We start from the raw sequence: 13,501 nt of genomic DNA, 5'->3' as shown, positions 1-13,501 counted from the left end.
CTGGGAGTGGTGGCGCACGCCTTTAATCCCAGCACTTGGGAGTCAAAGGCAGGCGGATTTCTGAGTTCGAGGCCAGCCTGGTCTACAGAGTGAGTTCCAGGACAGCCAGGGAAAACTGGAAGATAATGTCTTAAAAATGATAAGTGAAACAATAGCTGTATAAATTCAATATTTTTAAAAACATGACCATGCACCAGAAGGCTCAGACTCTAGCAAGGCTGCCTGTTGTAAATGGTTTATAGGATTATTCTGGCTAACTGGGTTGGTGGTTTTTATTATTAGTCTATACACAATTGATTTTTTTTCTTTTCTTTTCTTTTTTTTTTTTTTTTTGGTTTTTTTTCCAGAAAGGGTTTCTCTGTGTAGCCCTGGCTGACCTAGAACTCACTCTGTAGACCAGGCTGGCCTCAAAAAGATCCATCTGCCTGCCCCTGCCCCTGCCCCTGCAAGTGCTGGGATGAAAAGTGTGAGCCAGGACCAGGCTGATGATTTGCTACCTTAAATTAATATTTAGTCTCTCCCTTTCTCCCTCCTTTTTTTTTTTTTTTACAGTGCCCAGAATGGCTTTGAACTCTTGGACTCAAGTGACCCTCCCCCTCATTCTCCTGAGCAGCTGGGATAACAAGATCACAGAAGTACATCATCAACATGCCCAGCTATGCACAATCCATCTATCCATCCATCCATCCTTCCTTCCTTCCTTTCCTTTTTTTTTTTTTTTTTTTTTTTTTTTTGGTTTTTCAAAACAGGGTTTTTCTGTGTAGCCCTGGCTGTCCTGGAACTCACTTTGTAGACCAGGCTGGCCTCGAACTCAGAAATCCACCTGCCTCTGCCTCCCGAGTGCTGGGATTAAAGGTGTGCGCCACCACTCCCAGCGTATAATCCTTTCTTTCCTTTTTGTTCTCTCTCTCTCTCTCTCTCTCTCTCTCTCTCTCTCTCTCTCCCTCCCTCCCTCCCTCTCTCTGTGTGTGTGTGTGTGTGTGTGTGTGTGTCACACACACACACAAAACTTTGTTTTTCATGTAAATAAAATTTTGCAGTTCAGTGGGATAAACAACTTCTTAGAAGTGTGAGTGTTGAGTAGCATCATAAATAACACTGAGGTTTTAAGAAAGGGCAGACTCCCTTCTAGCATCGAGATGTGAGCCTTGTGCATTCCCCCGACGGCTAGACCTGCTAAACAACCTTTCATGCCTATAGCTCTTCACTTATCTCCTTCACTGCGGTGTCTCTGTATCTGCCCAAACTGAACTGGATAGCTTTCACATTGAGTCTGGAAAGGTTTTCCTGTACTCTAGATACTAGCCTGCGTATCTACACATGGGGTTTGCAAATACTTGCGTTCAGCCTGTAGGATGTCATCTCATCTCTTCTTCTGTGGTATGAGGATAGAACCACTGTGGACATGCTGCTTCCATCCTCCCATGCAGAGTCTCTGAAAGCCTAGATGATCAGTTTTCCTCTTACGCACCCTTTCTGGTGTCATCTAAGACCTCTCTGCCTGGCCGGAGACCATGAATTACTTTCAGTCCCCCTCCAACACCCTTACAAGTTTTGTTAAGTGGACACTTAAGCCCACAGTCTACTCTAAGTTGGCTTTGTGAAGGTGTCAAGTGGTAGGCAAGGTCCCTTTCTGTGTACACTGTCCAGCTGTCTAGCATGTCTGCTGACGTGGTATTTCCTCCTCCTCCTCTGCAGAATGGCTCTCACTCCTGGCAAAGTGTGACTGGAGGGCAGATCTGTGTGGGTCTACTTCTAGGTTCACAAGGCTTCTCTAGCCCCCAGTTCACGGCAGCCTCTGCATCTGGGTAGCTGGACAACCCGACACAACCTGAACCTGGCAGTTGTTTGACTTCTCGTCTACAGTCCTAGCAGGCACGTTTCTGACTAATCTTGCTTTTGTCTACAGAAACAGCTTGCTGAATTATGACAGAAACCGTCGTCATCAAGCTATTCAGATAACCTATTTCATACTAGGTGTTGTCCTGTGTAGCTTGTGCTTTTCAAGGTGCTGGTCCATGCGTTCCTCTGATGCTGAGAAGAACTGACATGAACTCGGCTGCACCTTCCAGCTTACAACACACTGTCTCTCCAACCAGGCCTGCCTCCTGTCTCTCCATTTACTCGGATGTTCTCTGCTTTCTCTTCAGCACTGTGGGGTTGGTTCCATGGATGTGCATGTGCGCGCATGTGTGTGTGTACAGGTGGGGTGTGTGTGTGTGTGTACAGGTGGTGTGTGTGTGTGTACAGGTGGTGTGTGTGTGTACAGGTGGTGTGTGTACAGGTGGGGTGTGCGTGTGTGTGTGTGTGTGTGTGTGTGTGTGTGTACAGGTGGTGTATGTGTGTACAGGTGGTGTGTGTGTGTGTGTGTGTGTGTGTGTGTGTGTACAGGTGGTGTATGTGTGTACAGGTGGTGTGTGTGTGTGTGTGTACAGGTGGTGTGTGTGTGTACAGGTGGTGTATATGCATATGTGGAGGCCTGAGGTGGTTGTTTCTCAGGAGCTGTCCACCTTGCTGGTTGAGTCAGGGTCTCTCACAGGGTCCTGAATGACTACTCTTTTGGAGGACCTACATTCCCAGCATCTGCCCACATACATACACATCTCTAACCTCTGCAGGCACTATACTGGATAGTACACAGACACACACACAGACACAGACACACACACACACATACATATCCTTAAAAATAATAAAAATAAAATTAAGAAGACAAATCTTGACTCTTTGTTATTTCATTATGAACAGCATGTCCTCTTGTCTTTTTGAGAATAGTATATGCAGCTATGTGCTGCCTAGTGATGGCTTGGCCTACAACAGCTAATATAACAAAGGTTCCCTAAGATCACAAAGGCATCACATTTTCCCAATGCTGAAGAACTTTGTGGCCATCTGAACATCCCAGTGAACATCCCATATGGGTCAATTCATAGTGATATGATGTAAACAAGGCGGAATACATTAACAGCTACACAATAACTATAGCACATATATAATATTTAACACTCATAATAAATGACTGATGTTAATACTGTCAACCTGACAGAGTCTAGGAGACAAACCTGTAGGCATGCCTGTGAGAGAGCTTCTACACTGGACTACTAAAGTGGGAATTATGGAATTATGACACATTAAAGTTATTTTTATTATTTTTAAGTATATGTGTCATAATACCCACAGCAGCGCATCGCCATGCATCCCTGCTACTTCCTGCTGTGAGGGGGAACCCTGGGACCAGCTGCCCATAGTCCTGATGCCATGCCTTTCCAGGAACCAGAAGAAAGCCTCCTGTGGGTTGTTTCTATCAGCTAGTCTGTCAAAGCAGAGAAAAGTACTCAATATAACTATGTTACTGGTCTATGTATTTACTGAGGTATACTTTTTAGCATTTGAGTACTCCTGTCTAAACAGTTTATATACCAGGTGTAGTGCACACACCCTCAATCCCATCTCTTGGGAGGCAGAGGATAGAAGACCTTCAGTTAAGGGTAGCCTAAGACACATAGTGAGATATTGTCTTAGAAAAGCAAACCAGAGCTAGAGAGATGGCTGAGGTCTTCTAGAAGACCTGGGTTCCATTTCTCAGCAGCAGACCCAGGGAACCCCACATACCCCACATCCTCCTCTGGCTTCTGTGGGCATTGATGCATGTGGTACATAGACATACAGGTAAATAAAACATCTATATGGTCAGGCAGTGGTGGTGCACGCTTTAATCCCAGCACTTGGGTGGCAGAGGCAGGCGGATTTCTGAGTTCAAGGCCAGCCTGGTCTACAGCGTGAGTTCCAGGGCAGCCAGGAATATACAGCAAAACCCTGTCTTGAAAATTCAAAAAAAAAAAAATTCTATATGTATAAAACCAATCAATTCATTCACTTAAAAAATTTTAACAACCAAAATTTCAGTTTGTTCTTATCAGTTGAAAATAGCTCACTAGCAGCCAACAGCAGATGAGCCCGTCATTCATCTGATTACCCCAGTGAGTGACTGGCTGGCACACCTATCCACACATAGGTTCCCACACTCCCATGTTCACAGCAACAAAGCTATCCAACAACACTTTCCTCAGAACTTGATCCACTATCAGCACGCACAATGCCCACTGCTGCCCTCACTTTGGAGCCACTGCTTTCAAATTCATGTTTACTGTCTTGGGCTCAATGTCAGAAGTTTGCAGGAAATGCACACTTATGCTCTGCTGCCTGTGTTTAAAGGAGACCCTAAAGAGCTGACTGAAGCTGTGTGCTGGGCAGGCTTTCTATCCGCTAGGTTCCATTCGAGCTGAATGGCCGGGAATCCGAGGTCAGTGCAGAATTTCTCAGCTGCATCAAGGAGAGCGCCACTTGACGGTAACCTGTCTGTGTTTTCCAAGACATTCCGGAAGCCTGGACATAAAAGGGGTTGTGGACTCACACCATCCCTAACAGGCTCCGACTCAGGAAGCTCAGGCTGGGGCTCTCCCACCCACTCCTATGCCAGCTGTCAGTAAATCCCAAGCCCTCCTCTCAATGTGGAGGGTGCCTACAAATCCATATTTAGTCAGCACTGGAGCCCCCCGAGTCACTGGACTCTGTCCTCTGCAGGGGCCTGACCCAGCTGGAGCCACCAACTAGGCTACTTCACCTTCACCGCTTCCTTCTTTCCAGTGGCCTTCTATGACCAACACCTCTCCTCTCCTCTCTGAGCTCACAGCTTCTATCATTTCATTAACTTACTTTCAGGGACATAACACAGCTTGAGTAGTCTTTTGGGCACAGGCAGGCCTGAGATATAAGGCCTCCAGCGTTAGGCTGAGCATCGGAGTCCTAAACAAGGGCCTGGAACAAGCGCCTGCTGTCATCTGTCTGCAAATCGGAGGAGACGAGGTTTCCCTGTTTTACACAATATCCATGACCTTCAAGACAGAGTAGTCTTCTGCTACACAGAGGATCAGAAACCAAAGCTAAGGACTGGGACTGGGTTTGGAGTTTTCATTATTAGATACATCCAGAAGCAAGACAGAGGGTAGGACACAGGCTAATGTATTTATGCAGAGCTGGCAATGAACTGTTTGGCAGGCGTGCCCTGTGGCCCATGGTGACTTACCTTCACCTCCTTCTCAATATAGTCGCTCAGCAGTCTGTCTGGCTCGACGCGCTCAGGTAACGCCAGCACCACAGTGTGCAGAGGGCGCCTCTCTGTCACCTTCTCATGGGCTTTCTTATCTCTACTCTTTTCACCTTTTAGGAATACTCGTTTAAATGGCGACACAATTCCAGGCTGCAGGCAGAAATGGCAATGATTGGAGTTCATTATTCACACATTTGTGTTGTACCTACCACTAACAAACAGAGTTAGCACCGTCGCCATGAAAATAGGACTGTGCACAGCAGCCTATGAGAAAGGACCAACATGAGGCTGAGGCATGGCTCTGGAGCCAGCTCAGACTCTGCACAAGGACAGACAGGCCTGTTAAGTGGCTGTCACACTCAGAAGGCAACTCACTGTCATTTGGGGAACAGTCCCCCAGAAGAGAGCCACACAGCAGAGTTCCAACTCCTGCCAGCTCTGTGAGCCATGTCATCTCAGCTCTGAGGTGCAAGTGGGACAGGGAGGGCTGCCACCCACAAGGCCTCTGTCTCAGCAGCCAAGGCCACATGAGCTCTAAGGAGCCCAGGCGCTAACTGAGCCCCAGGTTCTCATGCAGCCCCTTCCCTCAGGCAGGGCTCCAAGGCAGCCACTAACCTCACAGCCTCACCCCTGCTGGATGTGAGCTTAGTACCGAGGCTTTGAAGACTCGACCTGTAATCAAAATGAACTTGTGGGCCAGGGAGAGGGGAATCAAACCTAGTGCCTCCTAAACAACCGCAACAGAAGCTATCCCCCACTCTGTGGAAAGATGGCGCTGCCAGCCATTCTTTGTCACTCAGAGAAACACTTAAATACATCATCTACAGCATCAGCTCAGAGGCCAAAGACACGAGCAATGAAAGGAGGAGATGATACCCTAGCTGTTTTCTCTCTGCAAGAGACATCTCTCCTACACTCACCCACTATGTTCCTGGCAGCCAGGCAGCAGCTGGGAAACTACAGCAGGCTCAGCTCTGACCGTCCCTCCCCCCAAGCTAGTAACAAACAAAAAACGGAGAGAATAAGTTATCAGGCAAGACTCACATGGCCAAGGCTCCCAGGAGATGCCGCATGTGGCTACTTCCCAGCCTCACTCTTAGGCTCAGCTCTCAGCACCAGGCATGAAACCAACAATCAAATAAGACTCACCCAGCCTCAGAAAATTACCCTGACACCTTTCCTGTGCCTGTGCCTGTGCCCTCCTGCTGTGGACAGCTTCCCTGCCTCCTTAGCTTCACATCCTTGGTCCTTGTTATCTTGGTTTTATTCCATTGATCTACTAAGATGGGCACAGATCCAGGAGGCCCATCCGACAAGACAGCAGCATGAGTCTCGGTGTTAGAGCTGTGCACGCCCAGCCGTCATGCCTGCTGCTCTCCCCACAGGCTTTCCGCCAGGCTCAAGGCTCAACTCCTCTGTGGTGGTCTGAGCTATCCTGATTCTTTCCCATACAAGGATATGAGCTGAGCTATGGTCTCTAAAATGAGCTATGATTGTTGCATGTTCCATGTTCTCATGAACAATCCATGCGATAGCTACAGAGAGCTGAGCTGATTATATTTGATTATAATGGAAAACGGTGTCAGCAGTTATTTCCGTTACTGTTTTTACTCACAACAATCCATCTCCTCTTCAACGGCTGTCTTTACAGCCCAGCACCAAAGCCTCAGACTGTCTTCCACTCACACTAGATAATGACCCATGACCACCCACCCGACTCTGAATCCAAAGTAGGAAAAGATTGTGACCCACGGCCCTGTAAATATTAAAATATTCCACTCATGGGAGCTGATTCTATCACCAGGCATCTGCCTCTGTGACCTAGAATGGTCTGTCATTGACCCTGTAGTCCTATCTTGATCAGTACACACATACATACGCACACACACATGCATGCACGCACACATAAACGCTTGTGTTCACACATGCAGGGCAGTTTCCTGCACTCACTGCTGGTGTGGAAAAGAGAGAGAGATAAGATGACAGGAACTCCAGAGCTGTAGCTGAGTGTTGAGCACAGGCACTTCCGCTACTTTTTTGAGACGTCTCCAACAGCTCAGGCTAGCTTCAAACCCACTGTGTGGCTGAGGAGACGGAGCGTCAGTCCTGTCTCCTGGTCCCAAGGACTACGGCTAGGATTCCAACATGCACACCATCTGTTTTGTTTTGTTTTTCTGCAGTGCTAAGAATAGAACCCAGAGCTTAGCTGGCGTGGTGGCACACGCCTTTAATCCCAGCACTCAGGAGGCAGAGGCAGGTGGATTTCTGAGTTCGAGGTCAGCCTGGTCTACAGAGTGAGTTCCAGGACAGCCAGGGCTACACAGAGAAAGCCTGTCTCAAAGAAACAAAACAAACAAACAAACAAACAAACAAACAAACAGAACTCAGAGCTTTGTACACGTTGGGTAGTTATTTCTCCACCTGTGTTATATCCCTAGCCTCTCTCTTTTTTTTTTTTTTTTTTTGGTTTTTCGAGACAGGGTTTCTCTTTATAGCCCTGGCTGTCCTGGAACTCACTTTGTAGACCAGGCTGTCCTCAAACTCAGAAATCCGCCTCCCTCTGTCTCCCAAGTGCTGGGATTAAAGGCGTGCACCACCATGCCTGGCTGCCTCTCCATTTTTTTAAATTTAGATTTTCATAACAGTACATACTTGAGAAAGATAAACAACTGCCACTTACCACTGGCCAGGCCTAGACTATAAAAGTCAGGAGAACCAAGATCCGAAGGTGACAACCATCAGAAAGGACAAGAGACACTTCCGGAAGAGCTAAGAGACCTACCTGCCAGGTCCCCACTCTGAGAAGCATGAGGACAGGCTGAGGTTGAAGGCCTTCCCAGCACATTCTCTGGGAGCTCCCACAAACGTTTCTTTCATCCCCAGGATGCGTTTCGACAAGTGGTGGATGGGGCAGGTGACAGGGGGGGGTCTCAGAGTGGGGTTCATATGGGACAACAATGAGAAATGGTCACTTGAGACTTACCAGATAACCTGACAGTCATCTGCAGGCTAGAAATGACCCCAAATTTAGGAACATATTTGGGCAAGGTAAATCCCAATGAAGACAATTGTGATTTCTTCACCGTGGGACCTCTGACCAGACAGTACTCAAATTATGCTAAGTGTGTTGTGTTTCATCACCTTGTTTTTCCTGAGTTTTTAAATGTCCTGATGTTTATCGCCCATGGACACGATCCTTTGGAAACATCTCTACAACCACAGTCCATCATTCTAGACAGAAGAGTATCCACAGCCCTCCTCCTGCAGCCCCACAGAGCTCCTTCATTCAACCACAGCTCCCTGCAGTACATAGTAACTGAAGGCTGGCTCCGATAGGCGGGCAGCTCAGCTCCATCTGTCTGCCCTTCCAGTTGTCTGTCAGTCCAACTCATTCTTAACTTACACGTGGATGCAACAGGAAACCAACTGTGAAACCAGAGGTTTGCCAAGATCAACCTCTAACCAAGCTCTCACCAAATCAACAGGCCCACAGACCACACGCCTTTTACACTCTTTCTTTAACAGTGATAAACAGCTCATAAAATAGAGTCTGTGTTGGGAAGGGCCCTGGGGTGTCTTGTAATCCCAGCCTAAAAGATAAACAGACCCTCTGTAATGAGGTGACATGGGCTAGCACTCTACAAAGAAACTAGGTCAGCCCCGATGCCCCAACATATGTCTCTCACTGTCTGAGAGTCCATTCTCTCAGCTCCACACATGCCCAGCAAGTGACCTGCCACAGAGCTGGATCCTTAGTCTGGCCTTTACAGCTTGTGTGGCTTCCAGCATCCAATATGTACCATGTATGTAGCCTGTATATGTAGCATGTATGTAGTCTGTACAGACTACAGTAAGTAATAAATCCCAGTGCAGAACCTTTATTTTGTGTGCCTACCAGATCAGTAATCGAGGAAGGCTATGGATGAAATAGTCCCTATGCTCAGGAGGGCTATAGGAAGCAGAAAAACTAGGAGAAGAGCAGAGTAAGAGAAACTAAACCCATGGCAAAACCAGCCCAGCCAGCAGCTCAGCAGCTTTTGCCGACCTACCATAAGGTCAAACCACCTGGGTTTTGTGGTAGGGTTCCTAAGTAGCAAGGAACAAGGAGAGCTGACCAGAATTGAATGTCACCATTGGTCTACTCACAGACTAGCCAGAAAAAGCACAATTCCCAAATCTCAGGCCTAAGTCATGAGTCTTCCTAACCAAGCTCAGATAATAAACTGAAACAATCCCCATTACCCGGCCTCACTTCCCAGATCTGTAACCCACAATCAACTGTGATTGCTGAAGACTAAGTGGAGAATTCCAGAAAGTAACAATTTGTAAGTTTTAAATATATTTACTATAGGACAATGTTACAGCCGCTACATAATAACATATGGTGCTCATCTCTTTACTACTCTAGAACTTTAGCATAGACATGTAGGTTCAAGGAAGAAGTCTACATAGATACTGGCTTGGCAAAACCCTCAGTTCCAAGCATCCATTAGTGGGCCTTCAATGCACCTTTGTAGGTGGAAAGAACACTGTCGGTGGAGGGAGATGTGCCTGGCCCTACACTGACCCTTGGATATAACAAGAATTGTGTGCTGCTACCCTCATCTCAATGCCTCAAATTATTTAAATTGGTTCCTATAATGTAGAACACTGAAACACAGCCCATAATAAGAAATGACTGATGCTCTGGACGGGCTGACCAACCCATTAGTGTTACCTCAGTTCTCAGCTAGTGGGAACAAACAGCTAAGACAGCGGACTGGAGGACAGCATTCAGGACTGGAGGACAAGAAACCTGAACAAGGAGAAGTGTGAAACTGAGGCAGGAAGATTGCAAGATCAAGGTCAGACTGGGTCTCAGATAAAACATTGGAGTGCTGAGGATATACCAGGTAGGAGAGCTTCCGCCTAGCATGCAAGTCAAGGAAAAAAGGCAAAGCCTGCATCTCAGATCTTAAGTTGCTTTTTGTTTCGTTGATTTGTTTATGAGTCTATTTCTGTTGGTTTCTTTTTTTTTTTTTTTAAAGATTTATTTATTTATTATTATATGTAAGTACACTCTAGCTGACTTCAGACACACCAGAAGAGGGAGTCAGATCTTGTTACGGATGGTTGTGAGCCACCATGTGGTTGCTGGGATTTGAACTCTGGACCTTCGGAAGAGCAGTCGGGTGCTCTTACCCACTGAGCCATCTCACCAGCCCTGTTGGTTTCTTTTTTAAGACAGGGTTTATTCTATAGCTCAGGCTCACTTAGGGCAGAATTTGGCAACTTTTCTTGCTGCAGACTTCTGAGTGCCACGATTACGGGCGAGAGCTAACACACTAGCTCTTAACATGAGAATGTAAAAGGAGATTGGGGTTAAAAAGCAAAGGGGCTAGATATGGCGGCTCAGGTCTTCGATTGGGAGGTAGAGGCAAGAGTATCTGAGTTTGAGACCAACCTAGTCTGAGTTCCAGGTCAGCCAGGGCTACATAGAGATATCCTGTTTCAAGGAAGGAAGGGAAGGAAGGAGGAAGGGAGGGAGGGAGGGAGGGAGGGAGGGAGGGAGGGAGGGAGGGAAGGAAGGAAGGAAGGAAGGAAGGAAGGAAGGAAATGGACAAATAATATTTTGATGGGCAGAATCAGATTTCAGTAATTGATCGGAAGGTCTTACATTTGCTGTGATGTCCTGTAGATAAATACACCAAAAATAAAAGGCGGATTTAGCGACTGCTCTTCTTCATTCTGCAGCATGCTATGGAGTGTGCATGATTTGGACCCCAGAAGAGCAGCAGGCTGAGTGGATCCCAACACAGGCAGAGGCTTCCAAACCAAGTCTTCCCTGAAGAAACTGAGTCCTCAGATGGAAGGGGGCAAGCCAGGGTCCAAGACAGAAAGCTGGGAAAGGAGTAGGGAACACAGAAACAAAACTCCTGCACACACAGTGAGAAGAGCTTTTCTAGGGTCTCTCTGAAAAGCCTCTCAAACCCTGTCAATGCCTGTCAATGCCCAAAATAGTCCTTCAAGTTGGAAACGGGAGTGGAAAATTACCTCACTAGAAAACACAAAGCCCTTGTTTAATCTTCAGTGTCACAGAAAGAAGAAAGGTGCGTGTATGTGTGTGGGGGGGAGACTAGGAATCTAAAAGCAGTAACAAAACCCTCACAACTCTGCAGAGAGCCGTGGTGGTGCCCCATGATATTGGCCCTGGGAGCAGGAGAGGCCTGAGCTTGATGCCACACGAGGAGATCCTGTTTCAGAAACATACAAATCTCTGGAAGTAACTCGCTGGTCTCTTCATGTAGTGACTCTGTCCTCCACATGCACTATGGCATGGATACATGGACACAGACACACACACAAACGCAGTGTTATATATCTATATCTCATACGACGGCTCCAGGAGTGAGCCTCCAAGTGTAGCAATGAGACCTCCAGGAGGTGGGGCTGGAGAAGTTGTTCAAGCGCCGCAGGTCAGTCCTAAGCAGGAGTGGGAGATGGAAGCACCAGGCGATTGGGGCTGTGATATAGCAGGGCTAACTACAAGATACCTCAAGAAGCGGGCATCCAGTACACATGCCAACATCACAGTATCTAAGAAGCACAGGAAACTCTTGAAAGAGATCCAACTTGCCCAGAAAGAAAAAGCAGCCATGGTAGTGGAAGCCCCCTCCAAGTTAACCAGGACTAGTCAGCCACAGCCCAAACGACAAAAGAAGATAAAAGATCTCCAGGATGTGGATGTGGAGATAAGAGCTAACGTTCATACATCTACCTCTTTTTCTTCTTCTTCTTTTTTTGAAGATTTATTTATTTATATGTGAGTACACTGTAGCTGCTTTCAGACACAGCAGAAGAGGGCATCGGATCCCATGAGAGATGGTTGTGAGCCACCATGTGGTTGCTGGGAACTGAACTCAGGTCCTCTGGAAGAGCAGTTAGCGCTCTTACCTGCTGCTGAGCCATCTCTCCAGCCCACATCTACCTCTTCTACCAGAAGATTCTCAGCAGCACCTAGAAGGATTTGGAGGACTCTGGAAAAAAATATTACCATATTTCATTCTCCCAAACACCTCTTCTATAATGGACCTCTGACCTCCCCTGGAGGTATATATTGGAAAAGAAGAGGACACACAGAAAGACTAGAGAGGGCTCTCTCTAGCAGTTAATTCTTTTTGTAATAAAAGCATTACTGGGGGTGGGGAGAAGCCAATACCTCTAGACTCCTGGGAAGCAAGCTCTTTCTTTGAGGACCAGTAAGTAACACAGTCACATATGCCAACTGTGTTCTCCTTGCAAAGCCCCAAGCTCAGCACATTATTCTGGAGAAAGCACTAGCAAGCCTGAGACAGAAGCAAACTAAGGTACAAAGGGCCCTCAATAGTTTGACAGGTGCATGTCATTGAGTCTTCACCACCAGCTACTCAGTAGGTTTCATCTCACCCTAAGACTACCCCAATGCTCAAAGCAAAAGGCCTTGGCGTGCCTGCCACATGCCACACAGGATGGCTGTAGACAGCGAAAGTGAAGGTACTGCTTCCCCACCCCACCCCAGTCTAATGGGAAGACAAACAGCAACTGCACTGAGCCAGCCAGAGCAGGCCAGGGAGGGACGAGGGACTGTAAGGGGAAGAGGCCCAGTGAGAGGGTCTGGAAGGAGGCCTGTGGACGGTCCTGCACAGCTCTGTCCAGCAGGGCCGCAGGAGCTCTTCCCTACAGAGTCTACCTAGCATCCCTCACAATCACGTCCTGCTAGGCTCCATCTTACACAAACTCTAACAGAAAGAATTCCTAGCTGGGGCAGGGGTGGGAGGTGGGGTGGGGACGTGGGACACTCCTTTAATTCCAGCACCCAGGAAGCAGAAGCAGAGATCTCTGAGTTCCAAGTCAGTCAGGGCTACACAGTAAAACCTTGTCTCAAAAAAGCCAAAACCAAACCAAACAAAAGGAAGCTCCTTCTGCTGACCCTACCGAACCACAGCCTCACACACGGCAACCAGCTCCAGGAACTCTGCAACACCCGTGAGTGACACATTCAGTTTTTCTTTTTCTTTTTTTAAAGAAAATGAAGGGATGGGGATGAAGTTCAGTTGCCCAAGGCAGTTGGTTCAGTCCCCAGCGCCTCATAAAAATCAGGCGAGGTGGCACTGGTCTATCATCACAGCACTCTGCAGATGGAGGCAGGAAGATCAGAGGTCTAGGTCATCCTCAACTAATAGAAGACTGGGATGATGGAGACTCTGGGGAAGGGAAGGAAGGGTGAGGGAATAGAGTGAGTACTCCAGTCCCTACCAAGGGAAGAGGACCTGGGCTTATGGGCCAAGACAATGGGCACAATATCCCCTGCATACATCCCTCCTCACGGCTCCTTAGTTCTGGAGGAATGCAATCGAATGGGATCTCTGCCTA

The 13,501-nt window shown here is 47.4% G+C and overlaps 1 protein-coding gene across 4 annotated transcripts in view; it reads right to left on the bottom strand.

The window, feature by feature from the left end:
• Nucleotides 1-13,501, bottom strand: part of Ccm2 (cerebral cavernous malformation 2) — a 49,875-nt gene that overhangs the window by 21,538 nt on the left and 14,836 nt on the right. For 2 of the 4 annotated variants that reach the window (NM_146014.3, XM_006514622.2), the window contains exon 2: nucleotides 5,087-5,260. The exons of the other annotated variants lie outside the window; for them this stretch is intronic. In NM_146014.3, the coding sequence (NP_666126.1) occupies nucleotides 5,087-5,260 (174 nt within the window). The remainder of the gene's footprint in view (nucleotides 1-5,086; nucleotides 5,261-13,501) is intronic. 4 annotated transcript variants of the gene reach the window in all.

The sequence above is a fragment of the Mus musculus genome, chromosome 11, assembly GCF_000001635.26.
Source record: "Mus musculus strain C57BL/6J chromosome 11, GRCm38.p6 C57BL/6J".
Lineage (NCBI taxonomy): Eukaryota > Metazoa > Chordata > Mammalia > Rodentia > Muridae > Mus > Mus musculus.
Note: the sequence above shows the minus strand (reverse complement) of the source record. Positions and strands in the feature narration are given on the sequence as shown.